Below are 23,387 nucleotides of genomic sequence, written 5' to 3' on the forward strand. Positions count from 1 at the left end.
GACCAGGGGTGACTCTAGAATGCGTTTGTACGATATCGGTATCAAATGAAAGGTGTTAATGAGCATTTTAAAAGGGAGTAATCCTTAGTTCCATAGGTGGACGCCGTTTCGAGATATCGCCATAAAGGTGGACCAGGGGTGACCCTAGAATTTGTTTGCACAATATGGGCATCAAACGAAAGGTGTTAATGAGTATTTTAAAAGGGAGTGAGCCTTAGTTCTATAGGTGGACGCCGTTTCGAGATATCGCCATAAAGGTGGGCCAGGGGTGACTCTAGAATTCGTTTGTGCAATATGGGTATCAAACGAAAGGAGTTAATGAGTATTTTAAGAGGGAGTGGGCCTTAGTTCTATAGGTGGACGCATTTTCGAGGTATCGCAATAAAGGTGGACCAGGGGTGACTCTAGACTTTGTTTGTACGATATGGGTATCAAATGAAAGGTTTTAATGAGTATTTTTAAAAGGGAGTGGGCCTTCGTTTTATAGGTGTTCGCCTTTTCGAGATATCGCCATAAAGGTGGACCAGGGGTGACTTTAGAATTTGTTTGTGCAATATGGGTATCAAACGAAAGGAGTTAATTAGTATTTTAAGAGGGAGTGGGCCTTAGTTCTATAGGTGGACGCCTTTTCGAGATATCGCCATAAAGATGGACCAGGTGTGACTCTAGAATGCGTTTGTACGATATGGGTATCAAATGAAAGGTGTTAATGAGTATTTTAAAAGGGAGTAATCCTTAGTTCCATATGTGGCCGCCGTTTCGAGATATCGCCATAAAGGTGGGCCAGGGGTGACTCTAGAATTTGTTTGTGCAATATGGGTATCAAACGAAAGGAGTTAATGAGCATTTTCAGAGGGAGTGGGCCTTTCTGGACCAGGGGTGACTCTAGACTTTGTTTGTACGATATGGGTATCAAATGAAAGGTGTTAATGAGTATTTTTAAAAGGGAGTGGGCCTTCGTTCTATAGGTGTTCGCCTTTTCGAAATATCGCCATAAAGGTGGACCAGGGGTGACTCTAGAATGAGTTTGTACGATATGGGTATCAAATTAAAGGTATTAATGAGAGTTTTAAAAGGGAGTGGTGGTAGTTGTATATGTGAAGGCGTTTTCCAGATATCGACCAAAATGTGGACCAGGGTGACCCAGAACATCATCTGTTGGATACCGCTAATTTATTTATATATGTAATACCTGCCAAGATTTTAAGGGTTTTTTATTTCGCCCTGCAGAACTTTTTCATTTTCTTCTACTTAATATGGTAGGTGTCACAACCATTTTATAAAGTTTTTTCTAAAGTTATGATTCGCGTCAATAAAACAATCCAATTACCTTAACATATTTCATCCCTTTTTTCGTATTTGGTATAGAATTATGGCATTTTTTTCATTTTTCGTAATTTTCGATATCGAAAAAGTGGGCGTGGTCATAGTCGGATTTCGTTCATTTTTCATACCAAGATAAAGTGAGTTCAGATAAGTACGTGAACTGAGTTTAGTAAAGATATATCGATTTTTGCTCAAGTTATCGTGTTAACGGCGGAGCGGAAGGACAGACGGACGACTGTGTATAAAAACTGGGCGTGACATCTAGCGATTTCGCCCATTTTCACAGAAAACAGCGCCATAAAATCTATGCCCCTACCAAATTTCAAAAGGATTGGTTAATTTTTGTTCGATTTATGGCGTTAAAAGTATCCTAGACAAATTAAATGAAAAAGGGCGGAGCCACGCCCATTTTTAAATTTTCTTTTATTTTTGTATTTTGTTGCACCATATCATTACTGGAGTTGAATCTTGACATAATTTACTTATATACTGTAAAGATATTAAATTTTTTGTTAAAATTTTACTTTAAAAAAAAATTTTTTTTAAAAGTGAGCGTGGTCCCTCTCCGATTTTGCTAATTTTTATTAGGCGTACATATAGTAATAAGAGTAACGTTCCTGCCAAATTTCATCATGATATCTTCAACGACTGCCAAATTACAGCTTGCAAAACTTTTAAATTACCTTCTTTTAAAAGTGGGCGGTGCCACGCCCATTGTCCAAAATTTTACTAATTTTCTATTTTGCGTCATAAGTTCAACTCATCTACCAAGTTTCGTCGCTTTATCGGTCTTTTGTAATGAATTATCGCACTTTTTCGGTTTATCGAAATTTTCGATATCGAAAAAGTGGGCGTGGTTATAGTCCGATATCGTTCATTTTAAATAGCGATCTGAGATGAGTGCTCAGGAACCTACATACCAAATTTCATCAAGATACATCAAAATTTACTCAAGTTATCGTGTTAACGGACGGACGGACGGACATGGCTCAATCAAATTTTTTTTCGATCCTGATTATTTTGATATATGGAAGTCTATATCTATCTCGATTCCTTTATATATGTACAACCAACCGTTATCCAATCAAACTTAATATACTCTGTGAGCTCTGCTCAACTGAGTATAAAAATGTTGGTGACAAAATTGACATGTCGCGAAAACGGAAATAATTCGCATGATCACTTCAATCCCTTGGAACTACCAAGCACCAAGTAAGAAAACGTTTAAGTGACAAATGATGAGATTCTAATGAAGTTATTTTGCAGATTTGTAAGTTTTTTTCGGTTAAGTAAGGAAGAATATTGCTCGAGGGACGGATGTACCCCTATATTAAAACTACACTCCTTGCTGACGGCAGCTATCAAAAATGCTGTGGAATTGATTTTAGTGTTGGATTGGACAACATCTACAGTTAATAAAGAGGTTTTAGATATTGGGGAGCATATTTGTGCGAAGTGGATTAAAACCCATATGACTCCAGAGCAAAGCCCTACAAAAACCGCATTTTACTCTAAAACAGGATTCCCAGGAGTAGTGAGTAGTATCGCTGGCGCTCACGTTCGCATAATTTCACCTATTTTGGCTGCATCCGAACTGCGCCTTGCCTAGTCCAACTTCAGGATGTCGCTCCAGAAAAGATGGTTAATGTAATCTTTTGTTGAAAACTTGTTTTTTCTACAAATGTGTACAAAATTGCTGATTATAAAGATTGTTTAAATGAATTTAAAAAAGGTTTAATACTCGCTTTCCATTTTTTTTTAATCCGGCAACGTTTTACAAGAAGCTGCCTCATATAATGTTTTTCAAAAAGTATCAAAGGTGGTATCAAAAGACACGTTTCGACATCCGTCTTAAGAATCCGAAAACGGAAATTAAGCATTTTATTTCTATCTTAAGATATTTACAAAAAACCCATAAAATGGAACCGAGAGGTTACGAAATATGAGGCCCGATCCATAGTTTTTTTGCACAGAACACCTTTCTGCATTGGTGTGTACAAAAAATATGGCAAAATACAACAACCACATGAAAATTTTAAACGAAATGATATGACAGAAATGAGATTTTTAATTTTTGCTTTCGGAATCTAAAAACGGAGGTCAAAACCTGTCTTTTAATACCAACTTTGAAAATTTTTGTTAAAACTTAGGTGGCGAACCGTCTTGTAAAACGTTACCTTTTTTCCAAACAACTACAAAATTGTATGAGACAACTGCTAGTAATCAGTTGTCAGATTTTGATGTCTCTGAAAACTACACCAACACAATGTTGTAAACGATAATGCCACAAAAAGTTGTAAGACTAGACAACTTCAACCGAAATTTTTTTTGAGTTGTAATCAGTAATACCAAATTGCAAAATTTCAACTGAAACAGAGTTGAGTTTTAACGGTAATAGGGGCATAAAGGTTTAAATAGTTTGTTTTGGTTTTTATTCTGTTAATTAAAATTAAAATTTAATTTTTGGGTTTTTATACTCAGTTGAGCAGAGCTCACAGAGTATATTAACTTTGATTGGATAACGGTTGGTTGTACAGGTATAAAGGAATCGAGATAGATATAGACTTCCATATATCAAAATCATCAGTATTGAAAAAAAATTCGATTGAGCCATGTCCGTCCGTCCGTCTGTCCGTTAACACGATAACTTGAGTAAATTTTGAGGTATCTTGATGAAATTTGGTATGTAGGTTCCTGGGCACTCATCTCAGATCGCTATTTAAAATGAACGATATCGGACAATAACGCCCACTTTTTCGATATCGAAAATTTCGAAAAATCGAAAAAGTGCGATAATTCATTACCAAATACGGATCAAGCGATGAAACTTGGTAGGTGAGTTGAACTTATGACGCAGAATAGAAAAATAGTAAAATTTTGGACAATGGGCGTGGCACCGCCCACTTGAAGATATCACGATGAAATTTGGCAGGAACGTTACTCTTATTACTATATGTCTGCTTAACAAAAATTAGCAAAGTCGGAGAACGACCACGCCCACTTTTAAAAAAAAAATTTTTTTTAATCAAATTTTAAAAGAAAACTTAATATCTTTACACTATATAAGTAAATTAGGTCAACATTCAACTCCAGTAATGATATGTTGCAACAAAATACAAAAATAAAAGAAAATTTCAAAATGGGCGTGGCTTCGCCCTTTTTCATTTAATTTGTCTAGGATACTTTTAATGCCATAAGTCGAACAAAAATTTACCAATCCTTGTGAAATTTGGTAGAGGCTTAGATTCTAGGACGATAACTGTTGTCTGTAAAAAGGGCGAAATCGGTTGAAGCCACGCCCAGTTTTTATACACAGTCGACCGTCTGTCCTTCCGCTCGGCCGTTAACACGATAACTTGAGCAAAAATCGACATATCTTTACTAAACTCAGTTCACGTACTTATCTGAACTCACTTTGTATTGGTGTAAAAAATGGCCGAAATCCGACTATGACCACGCCCAATTTTTCGATATCGAAAATTGCGAAAAATGAAAAAAATGCCATATTATATACCAAGTACGAAAAAGAGGATGAAACATGGTAATTGTATTGGTCTGTTGACGCAAAATATAACTTTAGAAAAAAACTTGGTAAAATGGGTGTGGCACCTACCATATTAAGTAGAAGAAAATGAAAGTTTTGCAGGGCGAAATCAAAAGCCCCAAAATCTTGGAAGGAATACTGTTCGTGGTATTACATACATATATAAATAAATTATCGGTACCCGACAGATGAAGTTCTGGATCACCCTAGTCCACATTTTGGTCGATATCTCGAAAACGCCTTCACATATACAACTAAGGGCCACTCCCTTTTAAAACCCTCATTAATACCTTTAATTTGATACCCATATCGTACAAACACATTCTAGAGTCACCCCTGGTCCACGTTTATGGCGATATCTCGAAAAGGCGTCCACATATAGAACTAAGGCCCACTCCTTTTTAAAATACTCATTAACACCTTTCATTTGATACCCATATCGTACAAAAAAATTTTAGAGTCACCCCTGACCCACCTTTATGACGATATCTCGAAAAGCCATCCACCTATAGAACTAAGGCCCACTCCCTTTTAAAATACTCATTAACACCTTTCATTTGATACCCATATCGTACAAACAAATTCTAGAGTCACCCCTGGTCCACCTTTATGGCGATATCTCGAAAAGGCGTCCACCTATGGAACTAAGCCCACGCCCTTTTAAAATACTCATTAACACCTTTCATTTGATACCCATATCGTACAAAAAAATTTTAGAGTCACCCCTGGCCCACCTTTATGACGATATCTCGAAAAGGCATCCACCTATAGAACTAAGGCCCACTCCCTTTTAAAATACTCATTAACACCTTTCGTTTGATACCCATATTGTACAAACGCATTCTAGAGTCAACCCTGGTCCACTTTTATTACGATATTCCGAAAAGGCGGCCACCTATAGAACTAAGGCCCACTCCCTTTTATAATACTCATTAACACCTTTCATTTGATACCCATATAGTACAAACAAATTCTAGAGTCACCCCTGGTCCACCTTTATGGCGATATCTCGAAAAGGCGTCCACATATAGAACTAAGGCCCACGCCCTCTTAAAATACTCATTAACACCTTTCATTTGATACCCATATCGTACAAAATAAATTCTAGAGTCAGCCCTGGCGATATCTCGAAACGGCGTCCACCTATAGAACTTAGGCCCACTTCCTCTTAAAATTCTCTTTAATACCTTCCATTTGATACACATGTCATACAAACACATTCCAGGGTTACCCTAGGTTCTTTTTACAACATAGTGATTTTCCCTTACTTTGTCTCCACAGCTCTCAACTGAGTATGTAATGTTCGGTTACACCCGAACTTAGCCTTCCTTACTTGTTTACTTTTTATTCGTCTTTTTCGCATTTGCATAATTATTTGGAAAAAGAAAAAATGGGAAAATTTGGGCTCGCTGTCAGTGGCTGCGTCCGAAGAGTACCTAGCAGGGAAAATATATGTATGTATATACATATCTCAAAAGATTTGAGCCAGAGCAACGTTTTCCACCAATATTTTACATTTGCGATGTTGTGTTGCATTAACTGTGCTTCGCTCCATTCAATGGACACGGCCACATTTGCGATCTAAGAGCTTAACGCACGTAAGCAGCATAACCTCATAGACAATGCGCCTAAAAATATGCAGGAACTTTTATTGCTACTAACGCACTTAACTGAACCACAACCGAAAACCTAAGAACAGTCCAATTCAGCGGTTGGAAGGGCTTAACAAAAACATAAGGTAGTGTGTATGTATTTTAAGGATGAATGACGAGGCACAGAGCAGAAAATTGGACATTTTCCGGCACAGGGACATGTGCTAAATTTGTAGACCATGCAACTCTATACAAATATGCAAACAACAAAATACATTCATAGTAGCAGTCTTACCAAACAAGATCACCGCAGAATTTCACAAAAAAAACATGAAGAAAAACTTAACACAGCAAAAACCTTTACAATGTTTTTATTCACTTCAACCGCAACATAATAGAGCACATGTCAGCCACACACATTCCTCTTCGTTAATAAAGGCGTCGTAGCAAATTTAATTTTCAGTTTGCCCCTCCCTCACTCACTCTTGCCAATCTTAGCTAACTCACAAGCAGCTACATCTCATGAAGTACATAATTGTAGCAACAACGACCACATGTAAAACGGAAGCGAATAAATTTTTTTCGACTGTTGCATTCTGCGCTCGAGATAGCTGAAGTTGTGGCAGTTTTCGCGAGTGGCCAGGCGATGTAACGGTAGCAAGCGCATATAAAATAATTAAATTGAAGGTGAAATGCAACTAATAAGTACTAGAATATTTCAGTCAAAGTGATATGAGGGAGGGATGATGTGAGGTAATTAGCATGGATGGTGTCTTACAAGTAAAGGTAGTCTCTATAAACAAATTTATTATTATTACCATAAATTTGTTTGCATACTTTCGGACGGACATAATGAATAATTGCTAAAAGTAGAAAATGTAGCATAATTTATTGCGCAATTGAATGTTATGCATATCTGCATATGCTAAAAGAAAGAGTATAAATAAACCAAGGAAGGATGTATTCATAAATAAAGTCAAAAATGTATTAAATATTTTGGAAGGGATGAAAACAATGCCACATAGCGTGGTTGTTTAAATTTTTCCAAAATGGTGGCATTTTTTTATTTTATTACGTTATTGTTGATGGCGTTTCTGTTGACATTGCTTTTGTTTTTAATAATTTAACATCGAATCTGCTATTTCCAGATGAATAACCAGCTCAAAATATTTAACAAATACAAAGTCAAAATGCTTTAAAAATGTTTTAATACATCAAGCAATAAGGGTATTCCGCCCCTCCCCGCTTAATTCAACTAAATTGAGTTCTTCCAGCTAACCGATGATTTCATCTTATTTTTTCTACAGCTTTTTATTTAACCTTTTCAGTAATGTTTATTTTATTATTTTTTATTTACTTTTTAATCAAACTCAATTTCTGTTTATTAATATTATTCTTCCATTCAATTTTATTAAATCTTTTTTTATTTTTCTAATTTCTTAAATTTTTTTTTTTATTATTTTTTTTTTCTTTTATTTTTTTCTAATTTTTTTTATTTTTTTATTTTTTTTATTTTATTTTTTATTTATTTTTTTCTTATTTTTTTATTATTATTTTTTTAATTATTTTTTTAATTATTTTTATTTTATTTATTTTTTATTTTATTTATTTTATTTTATTTATTTTATTTTTTTTATTTTATTTTTATTTTATTATTTTTAATTTTTTTTTATTTTCAGTTCTTTGTTTTTTCTTTTTTTTATTTTTTTTATTTTTAATTTTTTGTTTTTTTTTATTTTTTGTCATTTTTAATTTTTTGCTTTTTTATTTTTAATTTTTTTAATTTTTTGTTTTTTTATTTTTAATTTTTTGTTTTTTTTTTTATTTTTAATTTTCGTTTTTTTTATTTTTAATTTTTTATCCAAACAAATCTGGCCCAAGCTGAACGAAAATCGCGTAGAGCATTATCTATTCCATTTTCGCGCCCTGTTGAAGAACAAGTACCGATGTCCACATATACTTTTTAGGGTGCCTTGCGGAGCTATAAGCATCATCTAAATATTAATGCGGCCACCCTGATCGGATAAATGCCAAATACCGCTAAAAATAACCGTTTTTTAAAAATATTATTAAGATCAAAATTAATACAAATAAAACTTTGCAATAATCATTTTCTGTTCCAATGACATATTTTAGGAGGGTGCCCCGAAAGATAGAACAAAATTAAAATACACCATATACCTTGTAACCACCCTAGTGTATGAACGGGTTGGTGTCGAAATTCGTTATGTACAAAATTCTAAAAACAAAATTCTGCTTTTTAAAATTCTGCTTTTTTAAAATTCTGCTTTCTAAAATTCTGTATTACAAAATTCTGTATTAAAATATAATGTTAACAATGTTAAAGAGGTCATGTAATTATTTTGAAAAAGTGCGCCATGCACAGTAATTATGCGTAGAACACCTTTCTGCATAGGCGACCTTCGGCCGCGCTTATAAAAAATAACCCTGGGCTACACCATGGCAAGTCCGGGTGCGTGGTATAACCGTGGCTACCGCCACGGTGATGTCCTTCTGCGTAGCATACCCTTATACGTAGGCGGCCTTCGGCAGCACATTTAAAAAAATAGCCCTTAGCCGATCCAACACCGGCTCCGCCATGCCATGAATTCGGAATTTTGACTTCCAGAATTAAACATGCAGAATTTTGAAAAAGCAGAATTTTAAAAAGCAGAATTTTGTTCAAGCATAATTTTTTTGCAATTTGTCACCCAGAATTTTGTAATACAGAATAATGACACGCTTCCGTATGAACCACGTTCTACAGAAGAGAGACAAAGGCTCCTTCGTGGTATCACAACGGGCCACAATGGCCTACGTGAGTCTCAGCTTGGGCAGCGGAGGCGGCCACTATAACTTAACCTAACCTACTTAACCACAAATAAAAGATTTTTCTATCGTACAATAACGCAATTTAAGAAAAATCAGCAACAATTGATATAAAGAAAAGTGATGCACACATTTACACACATGTCCATAGGTACTGCACTAACCGGCTTTAGTTACTAAAATAAACCTTGGCTAAAGCGCAAATATGTATATAAATACAAGCAACCAAAGCCAATAAGCAAAACCAAAGCCAAAGTCACAGTCACAGCCTTCTCCAAAATTGTAGTTCTTTTTTTCCTTTTTATTTTGTAATATGTTTGCTCATATTTGTCCGTACGTCTGTCAACATACACCGTCGCCTCGCAATGAAGTAGGAAAAAATATAAGCCACAATCACCGCTTCGGGCCAAATATGGGCGCCCCCGACCGCTGAAAAACAAAGGTATGGACTGCTTAAACGATATTGAAACCAACAACAATAAGCTATGAATTAATGACTGTTGTGCCTGCGCAAAAAAAGTACTATCCGACCATTGCAAAAAAGGTGGTTTCGCGCAATACAAAAGAACGACCAAGGTCAGAATATCCAGTTTGGAAACAGTGACCAAGGTGGAGGAAGACTTGGCCTCCCTTGGTGTTCACAATTGGCCTCCGCTATCGCGAAACAGGTATAGCTGGCGCGATTTGCTACGAAACGGCCAAAATTGATTAGACGGTTAAGCGCCAATTAATGATGATGATGACGAGAGATGCACATGATAGACCAACCACGAAAAGGCACAGAACCAAGCGCGGGGCTCCAAGTTGTCGAAGATCATGACGTGTACATACAGCCTTGGACCAACAATGTTACTCTTAGCATTAAAAAGAGAGGACTGTATGCCCATAACGGGCATTGTGACTACATAATGACTTCTAGCGTAAAATAAAGCCTAGTCAGTGATAGAAGATGTAGGAAATACGGGTGTGGGGAGGAAACTAATGAACTCTTGTGCTTGTGTCCACAGCAATTCGGAGTGGCACAGCTATCAGATCTAGCAGCATGTAGCATAGTAGGCTGTAGAAAGCTTCTAATATTTATAAGGACAGAAAACACTATGGACTCATTCAGTCTATGTGTGGTACTAACGGACTGGACAGTTCAATCACAACGTTCTACTGTCGAATAATATTCTTCTTTATTCAAACATCCTCAAAAGTTGCATGCCACAGCACAGAGAATTATTGTCTTCGCCTACAAGTATGCAACAAAATAAATTTGGGAAAATTGCATAAGAAATGTCTTAGCAATAAAAACAAAAACGGTGTTGAAATAACAGAAACAGACAGCAGCATAAACACTAACAATGTAATGCATATATACAACAACATTAACATATCGCACACTAACTACAAAAGAGTCACAACTTCTGGAAAATTACCGTTATGCTAGTTTTGGTGTTGATTGCATCGCTTGCGCTCTCTCAACTAAAGAGTACTATTTTTAGTTGTGACAATGTGCTTAAGAACAAGTGAAGAGTTTTTTTACGCATAAAGTGTATTATTTTAAATTCTGACTATTTTGTTGCGAAAAACTTTTAACTTTGTTGTGTATTAATTAAAATTGTATCTTTTTATACGTAAAGAGTGAGTAAAGTTGCTTGTATTATTGTGAAATGTGCCTTTTTTGATGAAATAATTGTGAATGTACGAGTAGTAAGTTTTCTTAGAAATAGACATAATTCAAAATTGCTATATATTGATACGAATATTAGCAAAACTAAGGGGTGCTGCTATCTCTAAGCCGATGCTAAGCAGTGACGTGAATTCACATCAATAATTCAATCATTATGTATCTACATAAACGAAACAATAATTGCGTCTACACATATGTAGCATGCACGTATACGAGCAGCGGAGAATCAATGCACAAACACACGCATATATTTGAGATACTCCTGAAAGTATGCAATGAGAGAAGCTATAACTCGTGCAATTGTAGTTACAGCTGAGATGTTTGATAGCTGATGGCAACTAGTAGATTCTGGAAGCGCCTAGAAGATGCGAACGTTGAAATCAGAGAGTATAAAAGGCAGCAAATGTAGAGGCGCTGGAATTCAGTTTGATTTGAGCTATCGAGCAGTTTCGATTGAGACGCTATCTAGCGAGCTATAGCAGTATTATTTTGAAAGTCAGTTTCATTTAAGCTATCAGTTTGGTTATTAAGCCAGCTAGTTGCAAAGTATAAGTGTTATTGTGAAGGACTTTAATAAAGGCCATTTTTCCATCATTCAATATTGGAGTTATTTATTCAACAGTTTAGTGATTCGAACTTAGCAGAAGGGCAAATAAGAGGATTCGTTACAATTGGTGTCAGAAGAGGAATTGTTGAATAAATTCCAGAGGACTACAAGAACATGGCAAAGTTAAGTGAATTGAAGATCCAGCAACTGAAGGAGTTGGAGAGCCGTGGATTGAATACAACCGGCATTAAACTCGAACTTCAGGTACGACTAAGAGAGGCAATGGAATTAGAAGGAATTGACGTGGAAGAGTATGACTTTCATCTTGATGGCGATGAGACAACAAAATTGGAGGAGAAAAATGAAACACCGCAGACAATGGCGAACACAGACCTGAACATGATATTGGCTGCAATATCGGCACAAATGTCCGAAATGTCAGCACAAATATCTACCAACATGTCATCACAATTAGAATCACAGGAGACACGTATAACATCCAAGATGGAAACTCAACTGGAAGAACAGAAAACGTATATGTCATCACAGATGGAATCACAGGAGACACGTATATCATCTCAACTGGAATAGCACGAGAACCGTATAACATCGAAGATTGAAGAACAAGAGGCACGAATATCCGAAATGTCGGCACAAATATCAGCGCAGATCTCTGCACAACTGGAAGAGCAAGAAGGACGTATTTCTTCGAAAATGGAGGCGCAAGAGACAAAAATTTTGCAACTTGAGAACAAAATCGATGCGGAGATTGAAATATTGCGAGGTCATATACAGGAGGTGCAACTAAATCGCCCAGTTGTTTCAGCAAGCAATACGAATGTAAAAACTCCATCTTTTGACGGCTCTGTTCCTTTCCAGGCGTTTAAGATACAGTTTGAGAAGACCGCAGCAGTGAACAACTGGAATGCTGAAGATAAAGTTGCTGCACTGTTCATGGCGTTGAAAGGACCTGCAGCTGAGATTTTACAAACCATTCCAGAGGGCGAACGGAACTGTTATGAAGCATTGATGGGCGCTCTAGAGAGACGATACGGAACTGAGCATAGGAGACAGATATACCAAATGGAGTTGCTGAACCGCTTCCAGAGGCCTGGTGAAACATTTCAAGAGTTTGCGTCGGATATTGAAACGCTAGCACATTTAGCGAATGCGGACGCACCCGTGGAATACACTGAAAGGGTAAAGATTCAGAGCTTTATAAATGGCATACGGGACGCCGAAACATACGCAAACCCAAAGCCAACATTCGCAGAAACGGTGTCACAAGCTCTGATTCAGGAAACAGCGTCGCTTATGTGTAAGCCAGTTTTCAAAGCACGCCGTGTGGAAGTAGAAAGGCCAGAGTGGGTAGAAACAATTTTGGAAACACTGAAGGGATCTCAACAGAAGAATGCCGGAGTTATTAAATGTTTCAAGTGCGGCAACCCAGGTCACATTGCACGTCATTGCGATCTTGGTCCTAATAGTTCCAATAATGTGGGTGGCCGTAAACGCAAAGCTGGCGGAAATGAGCAAGAGCGTGTCGGATGTAAGGAACGAAAACTTGCCCCGGCTATTGAATGTCCTGTGATATCTGTGTCGCAAATTGGAAGGAAATCAAGCAGGGAATGTGGATGGCAAGGAGCGTGTACTGACTGTAGATACGGGCGCTTCTCAATCCTTAATCCGATCTGACTTGGTCAACAGGAGAGTAAAACCGTTACCTGGAGCAAAGTTGCGTACGGTCACTGGCGAGTATAACCAAGTCCAGGGAGAAGTGGTATGTGAAGTCTTGATTGGAAAGGTCACAGGTCTACACAAATTCGTTGTGGCGGAGATCGTTGATGAAGTCATATTGGGAGTGGACTTCTTGGTTGACCATGACATCAAGATCGATATGCAGAGAAGGGTGATGCGTTATAAGAACCAGGATATACCACTTAACTTCAGTTTGCAGAAAGGGTTCAGTAGTAACCGAGAACTGGTGAAAAAGACTCGACAGAGACCACGAAAGTCAAGGAAAGTAGATCGAGCAAAGGTTTATGGATCGAATGGGCCAAATAAAGCGAAATCAAAAGGACCTGCGAGAGAAACACTGGCATAGACAAAACGTGATGGACGCACTAAAATGACTAAAAGAATTTTCCAGAAAGAATGCAAGGATGGTTTCAAGCCAGCGCGCACTTCTGTTGGGAAACGTCGGAACGATACTGAGTATGTGAAGCCAATCCGTCAAGAACAAGCTCTACAAAGAAGTTCTTCATTGGCCAAGCAACAGAGTGCGAGGGAACGATCCAGAATAATGAGTAGTAAGATGAAACGCAGGTAAAATGAGAAAAAAAATTCGGAAGGTTTCTTGGAGGGAGATTTGGTACTTTTATACAACCCTCACCGGCGGAAAGGTGTTCCATCCAAGATTCGGTGCAGTTGGGAAGGCCCGTACAAAGTTGTGAAGATCAGTGATACCATCTGCCGCATACAAACCACTGGGAAACCACGGAGTAGAAGAGTGGTACATTTGGAGATGCTAGCGGAGTTTAGATCGGGAGACTTGTCTAATCGGGACGATCAGACTTATGTGGATGGCAGTGTTACGAATATTAGCAAAACTAAGGGGTGCTGCTATCTCTAAGCCGATGCTAAGCGGTGACGTGAATTCACATCAATAATTCAATCATTATGTATCTACATAAACGAAACAATAATTGCGTCTACACATACATATGTACCATGCACGTATACGAGCAGCGGAGAATCAATGCACAAACACATGCATATATCTGAGATACTCCTGAAAGTATGCAATGAGCGAAGCTATAAAATCGTGCAATTGTAGTTACAGCTGAGAAGTTTGAGAGCTGATGGCAACTAGTAGATTCTGGCGCCTAGAAGATGCGAACGTTGAAATCAGAGAGTATAAAAGACAGCAAATGTAGAGGCGCTGGAATTCAGTTTGATTTGAGCTATCGAGCTGTTTCGATTGAGACGCTATCTAGCGAGCCATAGCAGTATTATTTTGAAAGTCAGTTTCATTTAAGCTATCAGTTTGGTTATTAAGCCAGCTAGTTGCAAAGTATATGTGTTATTGTGAAGGACTTTAATAAAGGCCACTATTCCATATTGGAGTTATTTATTCAACAGTTTAGTGATTCGAACTTAGCAGAAGGGCGAATAAGAGGATTTGCAAGTAAATTCGTTACAATATTTTGTCCGTAAACAAATAATTACAATAAAATTTCGTAAATTCATTTTATAATGAAGGTATCCTTCCTTGTAAAACTGGATTTCAGTATAACATTACAGACGTTTTCACATAAACCGTTTTTCTTCTCTCCTTCTCTCTCATTTTTTCAAGTTGTGACTCTTTTGTAGTTGTGTGCGATATAATTAAAATGATGTTAAAAATAGTTACACGTGCGAGAAGCGCAGAGCCCAATGGGTGGGAAATTAATATAGGAGCTGCTGCTGCTAGAAGTAAACACAATTTCATAATAACGATTGCGCTGCATGATGCAAGCATGTCGTGTGTAGCAGAACAATGATGGTAAACAACCCACACCATGTGATTATAGTAACCACTTGCTTGACGGAAGAGTCAGTTGGGATAGTATATTCAATAAACACACGCACACTTCAAACTGTACGCCACCTTAATTGTTGACATAACGATATTGCCACTTACATAACCACTTTTTGTCAATCCTTTTTGTTTGCGTAATCGAATATTGGTTAAAAATGCAAATTTAAAAACAGGTTAAGTGGTAAAAACAATTCACGACGGAGATCAGCATTTACTATTCAAGGACATAATGTTCTATATGCTTTGGGGAATATATAAAAATGTGCATGGCATACTTTTAGGGAGTTAAAACATTAAATAGATAATGTTTAATTTGAGTATATGTAATATAAAGTCATAAAACAGCAATTATAAGGGAAAGACGTTTGGTAAGCAACTAAGTAAACAAAGTGGCAGGTATGCAGGAGCCCCACAGGTATAACAAAGGGGGAGTGATTGTTTGGTTTGTGGTTTGTTGTGCGTTCAGGTTGATGAGAATAAGCGCGTGCAATCAATTGGCCTTGAAGCGTCACTAGAGCGGAAACATTGTTAAAATGTAAACACATATGACTGGCAGCGAACGCCCTATAAACATGTTAAAAGTGATATGAAATTAATAAAGAGCAGGGGATAATTTAAATTTTATTACTGGTAGTTAATAAAAATAGAGGGTTGCCTCCTTAGCTGTGTCAGTACGTTGAAAATAAAGTCATTAAAAGTAATACGAGTGGAATTTATGTTGGGAAATTTGCTTACAACCTTAGCGTTTCTTGATAGGTTCTATTAGCTTTTCTATTTTCTTCAATTATCTTCTTTTTATTAGATGTATGTATATGCAAAGATCAATCTTTAAAACACACTTTTGTGGTATTCACGTCAGCTCGTTGTCTGCTTAAAAATTAATTTGTCCCTAGTTTATTTTGTTCTTGTAATTAACACATGAAATTTCCTTTTTATGTAGTTAGGTTTATAATTAAATTTTATTCCCTAGTTTCTTTCGTTATTTTTTTTTTTTTGTTTAATTTATAAATTTTTTTTTAATTTTCATTAGTTGTTTTTTTTTTGTTTTCCATCAAGCAGTTCTTTTTTTCATTTAAATTTTAATTTTAATTTTTTTTATTTTTTTTATATATTTGGGTTAACTTTTTTATTTATTTATTTTTTAACTTATATATTTTCTCAACTTATTTACTTTTTTATTTTTTTTTTCCTTTTTTATTTTAACTTATTTTTTATTATCTTATTTATTTAATTCGTCTGGAATTTTTTTTACATTGCATATTTCATTTAAATTTTAATTTCAACTTTTTTTTTTATGTATTTGGGTTAACTTTTTTATTTATTTATTTTTTAACTTATGTTCTCAGCTTATTTATCAGCTTTTTATCTTATTTATTTGATTCGTCTGAAATTTTTTTACATTACATATTTCATTTAAATTTTAATTTCAACTTTTTTTTATTTTTATGTATTTGGGTTAACTTTTTTATTTATTTCTTTTTTAACTCATATACATATGTTCTCAACTTATTTATTTTGGTATTTTTTTCCTCCTTTTTCGCTTTTTTATTTTAACTTATATTTTATTAGGTTATTTATTTGATTCGTCTGGATTTTTTTTTTACATTTCATGTTTCATTTAAATTTTAATTTCAACTTTTTTTTATTTTTTTATATATTTGGGTTAACTTTTTTTGCTTATGTTCTCAGCTTATTTACTTTTTAATTGTTTCCTTTTTTGTATTAACTTATTTTAGATTGACCATAACTAACTGGAAAACAAAGCAGTTCAGGCGACACTGGATTGAATGCTCAGGACAAAGGCAAGCCAAATTGTTTATACTTTCAGCAACTACAGTATCAACCAAACTCAATAATCTAAGCAGAGAGGACCTACGAAATCTCACTCGGTACTATACTGCAAACTGTGGTCTACGTTATCACCTAAGTAAGTTAAATCTATCCGACATACAAATCTGTCGCTTTTGCGAACTGTAGGATGCAACACCGCACAATGGTCGGTTCCATAGGCCAAAAATAAAAAAATTAAAGTGAAAAGTTTGTCACCGAATGTGTCGTTAGTATCTCTTATTAGAACAGCCTTTTAAAAGGTATATTTGTTTTTGTTGTATTCGAACTGTACTCTTTAAGACGGATCAAATAAAAAAGATAATAAAAAATAAGTTAAAATAAAAAAGCAAAAAAGGAGGAAAAAAATGCAAAAATAAGTAAGTTGAGAACATATGTATATAAGTTAAAAAAGAAATAAATAAAAAAGTTAACCCAAATACATAAAAATAAAAAAGTTGAAATTAAAATTTAAATGAAATATGTAATGTAAAAAAATTTCAGACGAATCAAATAAATAAGCTAATAAAAAATAAGTTAATATAAAAAAGGAAAAAATTAACAAGTAAATAAGCTGAGAACATAAGTTAAAAAATAAATAAATAAAAAAGTTAACCCAAATACATAAAAAATAAAAAAGTTGAAATCAAAATTTAAATGAAATATGCTTCAAAAGTGAGGTTATGGTATTAGTTGGTTTTTGCAGTGTGAGCAAGTTAAAAATAAAGTGCAAGTTTAAGCTTTTTAAAAATACATAAAATATCATTGTATTGAAATAAATAGAAATGAATATTGAGGTCAAAGGTATTTACTTCATTTTGTAATAATTTTAGTGTCTTTAGCTTGTTGTGTTTTTTTTTTTTTTTTGTCATTTAAAATTTCACCAGTGCCTTTATCAGAGTTTATTTGCCAAAATATTTCAATTTCGGCTAAAGTTTTAGTTGGATTTCTCACCGATCCTCACGTTGGGACTTATATCTTATTATTAGTCAAAGTTTTAAGATTCTAAAGTGTTAATATCAGCTGCCACTTTCTGCCACTAACTATGTTTTGCGACAGGTTTCTGATAGTCACCCTGATAAATTATTGTCGTATGTTATATGTGCCCACATGTAACATATGACATTATTTTATCCAGTCGACGATATGCTAATGTAAACTTTTGTGTGTTTATTGTTATGTATGCAAGATCTTTTAATAGCTTTAATTTCTTTATTTAATCCTATTAAAAATTATATTTGCTATATACACATCTTACCACTTTTCCCCACACATCTACTAACTTTTTGTATGCATGCGGTGAAAGTGGGTGGTTGTGGGTCGGTATAAAGGTATCACCCGCACCAATTTTATGAAAAAATAATTCTCGCATATTTGTAAAGACATGACCAAAGTTTCACGTTGATATCTCTACTGGAAGTATTTTTGGCCACCAACTCCATATAAGAGACCACTGTGCACCGGTTCACAATCTTTCCGAATGCGGCGCTCTAGCAAGGCACATACTCTTCCATCAAGATGGCGTAGCTCTTGATTTCTTCGTGATATGGGGTAAAAACCTGAAAAGGTGCTTAAATACACTAAAAGCCTCCATATACAGTAATATACCACAACGGGTTAGGGGTTAGAATATACCTGCGGTAGGTATGCATGTCGTAAGAGGCGACTAAAATACCAAACAGATTCAAGGGGTTGTGTAGCGCAACCTCTCAAGGACTTGCCAGCGCAATATATAGCTTCTCCAACCCAATTGTCAACCTCACCTATCCGTGGCGAATCCTGTTTCATTAACAGCCGATGCTCTGGCGACCCCGAACTTTTCATGGATCTAGGGGGTGGGAGGGCGGTATGGTCTAGAAGGTCGCATGTGGTCATACCAAACCGTTCCCGAGATGTTCGGGCTTGGTAGCAGAACGTACCGGATCTGCATCCGGCAAAGGACCGACCATCAACATCGATAACACTCCACAAGGCCTTCGGGGAGTGTCCTTAGCGCTACAAGAAGAACAACAACATATACAGCAATACGCACAAATTATTTAAATAAAGGTGGCAGTGCATCGCGTGCTAATAATAAAAATAATTTTTTCTGCCAAAAAATAAATAAATAAATGTAAGGCGCGATAACCTCCGAAGAGATCTAAGGCCGAGCTTCTCTTCCAATTTGCGTCATGCTCCTCTTGATTTTCCCTACAAATTGGCCGGACGGGACCTACATGTTTTATGCCGACTCCGAACGGCATCTGCAAGGCAGATGAGTTTTCACTGAGAGCTTTTCATGGCAGAAATACACCCGGAGCGCTTGCCAAACACTGCCGAGGGGCGACCCCGCTTAGAAAATTTTTCTTCTAATTGAAAAACCTTATTTCTAAAATTTTGATGTTGCTTTGCCCGGGAGTTGAACCCAGGGCATACGGCGTGATAGGCGGAGCACGCTACCATCACACCACGGTGGCCGCCAAAAAATGTGTTTACCTTTTTAACCGGTATCTTGTGAATAAATCTTTTATGTGTTCGAATAAAAAAATATATTATAGCTATTTTAAATTTTGATTATGAGTAAAGTTTTTTTTTATTTGCACTATTTGTGTTCTGCAACGTCAGCATCATTGTTGGAAAAAATTACTTAAAAACTTATCTTAGCGATCTTTTCTAAAAGTATAGCCAAGCTTATCAAATATAAACAAGAATGTTGTCATTTTTTATAAATTTTAAGTACACAAAATAAACAAAAAGCAAAACGCAAAACGTTAAGGCACAACGTTTTAAAAGATAAGAAAGTGCATCAACAATAACCAGATAAACGATAAATAAATAAATAAATATTAGGTGAGATAACCTCCGAGGAGATTTTAGGCCGAGCTTCTCTTCCAATTTGCGTCATGCTTTAAGTTTTTGCTACAAATTGGCGGGACGGGATCTACTTGTTTTATACCGGCTCCGAACAGCATCTGAAAGGCAGATGAGTTTTCACTGAGAAGCTTTTCATGGTAGAAATGCACTCGGAGTGCTTGCCAAACACTGCCGAGACGCCACCCCGCTTAGAAAATGTTTCTTCTAATTGAAAAAAACTTGTTTCTAAAATTTTGATGTTACTTTGCCCAGGGAGTGAACCCAGGACCTTCGGTGTGGTAGGCGGAAACCCGCTACCATCACACCAAGGCGGCCGCTGACAAACAATAAAATAAACAAAATTTGGCCAGATATAAAAACTTACGTTTATCTAAGGTGATAAAAGTTTGCAATCTTTATAAACTCTTTAATAAGCACATTATCATCAAAGCACATACATACATATGTATGCATCAACGTCAGCAAAGTAAAATAAAACATTTAAGGAAGGCTTAGTTCGAGTGTAACCGAACATTACATACTCAGCTGCCAAATTACAGCTTGCAAAACCTTTAAATTACCTTCTGTTAAAAGTGGGCGGTGCTATGCCCATTGTCCAACATTTTACTAATTTTCTATTCTGCGTCATAAGGTCAACCAACCTACCAAGTTTCATCGCTTTATCCGTCTTTGGTAATGAATTATCGCACTTTTTCGGTTTTTCGAAATTTTCGATATCGAAAAAGTGGGCGTGGTTATAGTCCGATTTAGTTCATTTTAAATAGGGTGCCCAGGAACTCACATACCAAATTTCATTAAGATACCTCATTTCTATAAGTTTATGCCGTTAGGGGGTACCGTTATGCGAACAAGATTAATATACTATGTGAGCTCTGCTCAGCTGAGTATAAAAAGACCTCTCTCACAAAGGACATTGACAAGTGCATTCAACTTGGATTATCACAATGCATTCCAAGACGAACTGAATTTTAAGGAAAAACAAGGGGCCAAAAAGAAAATTTAAAATAAAAAATAATAAAGGAAAACATTTAAAACTAAACTCAAGTATTGAAAAAACTTCACACGCGCATCAAATGCAGCATAAAAGAAAAAAGTTGTACATTTTTAAAAATAACAAAACAGCTCACAGCTCAGGATCAACGACTTATAAAGTTGCAAGCGATTTTGTTGCGCTCGTTGTTTTGTGATTATATTTATAGTTTTTGTTGCATTTTTGATCTGCTTTTAGTGGCCTTCACGTGCACAGTTTTTTTTTTACTTTTTGTATATATTTATTTGTTTGTTGATTGTTTTGACTAACTTTTTTCTTTTGTTTAAACAAATTGTTTCGCTATTTCCGCGGTAAGCTTAACTACGCTTGAAAACAAATTTTTTATCGCTCCAGTGGTTTAGGGGGCTTAGAATATACCCGCGGTGGGTATGCTTGTCGTAAGAGCCGACTAAAATACACATTGTAATATTGTAATTGAAAAGATGGTTGGTGTCATGTGGGGACAGTTTACAAGGGAGACATACCTTGAGTATGCCGCGGTCGATTCTAAATGACTAAGAGTTTAACCTACTAAAGTATCCAGATCGAAGTTGAGCCTGCGGAGATTGCTTTCCTCAACTGCGGGCATTTATTAGCATAGAAAATTGCCGTTTATTTGTGGATGTCTCTAAGGGCTTTTTCATGCTTTTTCACACTGCTGACTTCTTGAGTGCCGAATTTCTTTATAGTGCTTACAAAGATTACTCCTTGAGTTCCTGGAGGGCGGGTATCTTCAATCAGATCTCCGTTGGGATGCCTAGATTTCTGGGTATTCAACAGAAACCTTTTATCATGGTTGATTACCCCCAGCGGGTTAGGGGGTTAGAATATACCCGCGGTAGGTATGCCTGTCGTAAGAGGCGACTAAAATACCAGATTCAAGGGGTTGTGTAACGCAACCTTTTCAGGTTGCCAGCTCAATATATAGCTTCTCCAAACCAATCATCAACCTAACCTTCGAGCGGCGAATCCCGTTTCACTAACAGACGAGGCTCTGGCGACCCCAATCTCCTCATGGAACTTGGGTGTGGGGAGGGATGGATGGCCTGAAGGTTTAATGTGGCCATATAAATCGTTCCCGAGATGGTCGGGCTAGCACCTTAATGGAGCTGTGTTACCGGAGCGTATCGAATCTGTATCCGGCACAAGACCATCACATTGATAACACTCCCCAAAGCCTTCGTGGAGTAACCTTATCACTACAACAACAACAACATCATGTTTGATTGCTATCGTTGACAGTTCTCAATGCCAGTTCGCGTTATTTTTGTTGTAACCGCGAAAACTGGATGCGTAGGCTGAATCAGAATTAAGCGCTTATATCTTTTATTCTTTTTGGCTTGTTCTTCTAATGCTTATTTTAGGTGAGCCAGTGAGCGCAACTGTGAAATTGTTGAGAGCACCTGAAAGCCAGCTGACACAAGTATTCAAAGTCTCAAATAAATTTAAGCATTCCAATTTAGTTACCATCCTCACAAAGTAAAGGATTGATATCATCAACTCTTTAATAATAACTCCGAGGAGATTGGGGCCGAGGTAATCTTCAAATTCATCATTCTGCTTTTAAATTTTTTCGGTACATATTGACAGGAGCTAATTGTTTTATGCCGACTCCGAACGGCATCCGAAAAGCAAATGATTTTTCATTGAAAGCTTTGAATGGCAGAAATACAGTCGGAGTGTTTGCCAAATCACTGCCGAGGGGCGATCCCGCTTAGAAAAACGGTTTTCAATCTCTCTTTTTTGACGGAAATCAATTTGCCGGCTAAATATAACGGAATGTGTCTTAGGCACAGTTAAGTTTCCATTTTAGGTTAAAAAATAATGTAAGAGGTCGTGCTTTAGCTGAAGAATTACATGCCTGCTAAAACCAAAACAAAAAAAACAAACCGCTCAATTGCCAGAATGATGATCATTAAGCGAGGTAAGATTAGCTTTTGTGAAAAAGCTTAGGTATATAAACAAATACTTTGTTTTTATATTGAATTTAAACTTACCTTTTCGATATTATACTTTTCCAATGCCTGTGTCGCGCAATCAACAGCATCCTGCTGCATTTCTTCGCTCATATCGGCATTTTTAATTACTGCTTTGCGATCGGACATTTTGAGCGTGTTGTTTTTTTAAGTTTTCTTTAAAAGATTTAGCAAAAAATCTGTAAATAAAGTAAAAGAAAGGTTTTTTTAATTATGAAATTAGTCTTTAAATGATTTTATTATAAATTTCGCTCAATAAACCAATTTCGTTCACTGCAATTGAGGACTTGAAATATTGCCTTTTTATTTTTCATTCAATTCTACAAACTCAAAATTAAAATAGCAGAAAATTATAAGATCAACATGGTGTCAGAACTGGTGTTTTCCAACTTTAGTTGAAGCATACTTATAGGCGCCTCAACCCAAATACATTCGCTTAAGCATTCCTACAACCAGACTAGTAAATAACGCTGCAATTAAGTTTTAATATCACGCCAAGTTCGTTGATTGTGAACCATTTTTGTGCTATACCTACACTATGTGCCCATTTTGAGAAAAAAAAAAAAAAAACACAACCAACAACCTACTTTTAGTTGCTCACTTTCATG

At 36.1% G+C, this 23,387-nt stretch overlaps 1 protein-coding gene across 3 annotated transcripts in view; it reads right to left on the reverse strand.

The window, feature by feature from the left end:
- The window catches only part of ctp (cut up), a 130,120-nt gene that overhangs the window by 15,785 nt on the left and 90,948 nt on the right, over window positions 1-23,387 (reverse strand). For all 3 annotated transcript variants that reach the window (XM_067781052.1, XM_067781053.1, XM_067781051.1), the window contains exon 2: window positions 22,801-22,958. In XM_067781052.1, the coding sequence (XP_067637153.1) occupies window positions 22,801-22,908 (108 nt within the window). In that variant the 5' untranslated portion in view covers window positions 22,909-22,958. The remainder of the gene's footprint in view (window positions 1-22,800; window positions 22,959-23,387) is intronic.

This window comes from Eurosta solidaginis, chromosome 4 (genome assembly GCF_040869045.1).
Source record: "Eurosta solidaginis isolate ZX-2024a chromosome 4, ASM4086904v1, whole genome shotgun sequence".
Classification (NCBI taxonomy): domain Eukaryota; kingdom Metazoa; phylum Arthropoda; class Insecta; order Diptera; family Tephritidae; genus Eurosta; species Eurosta solidaginis.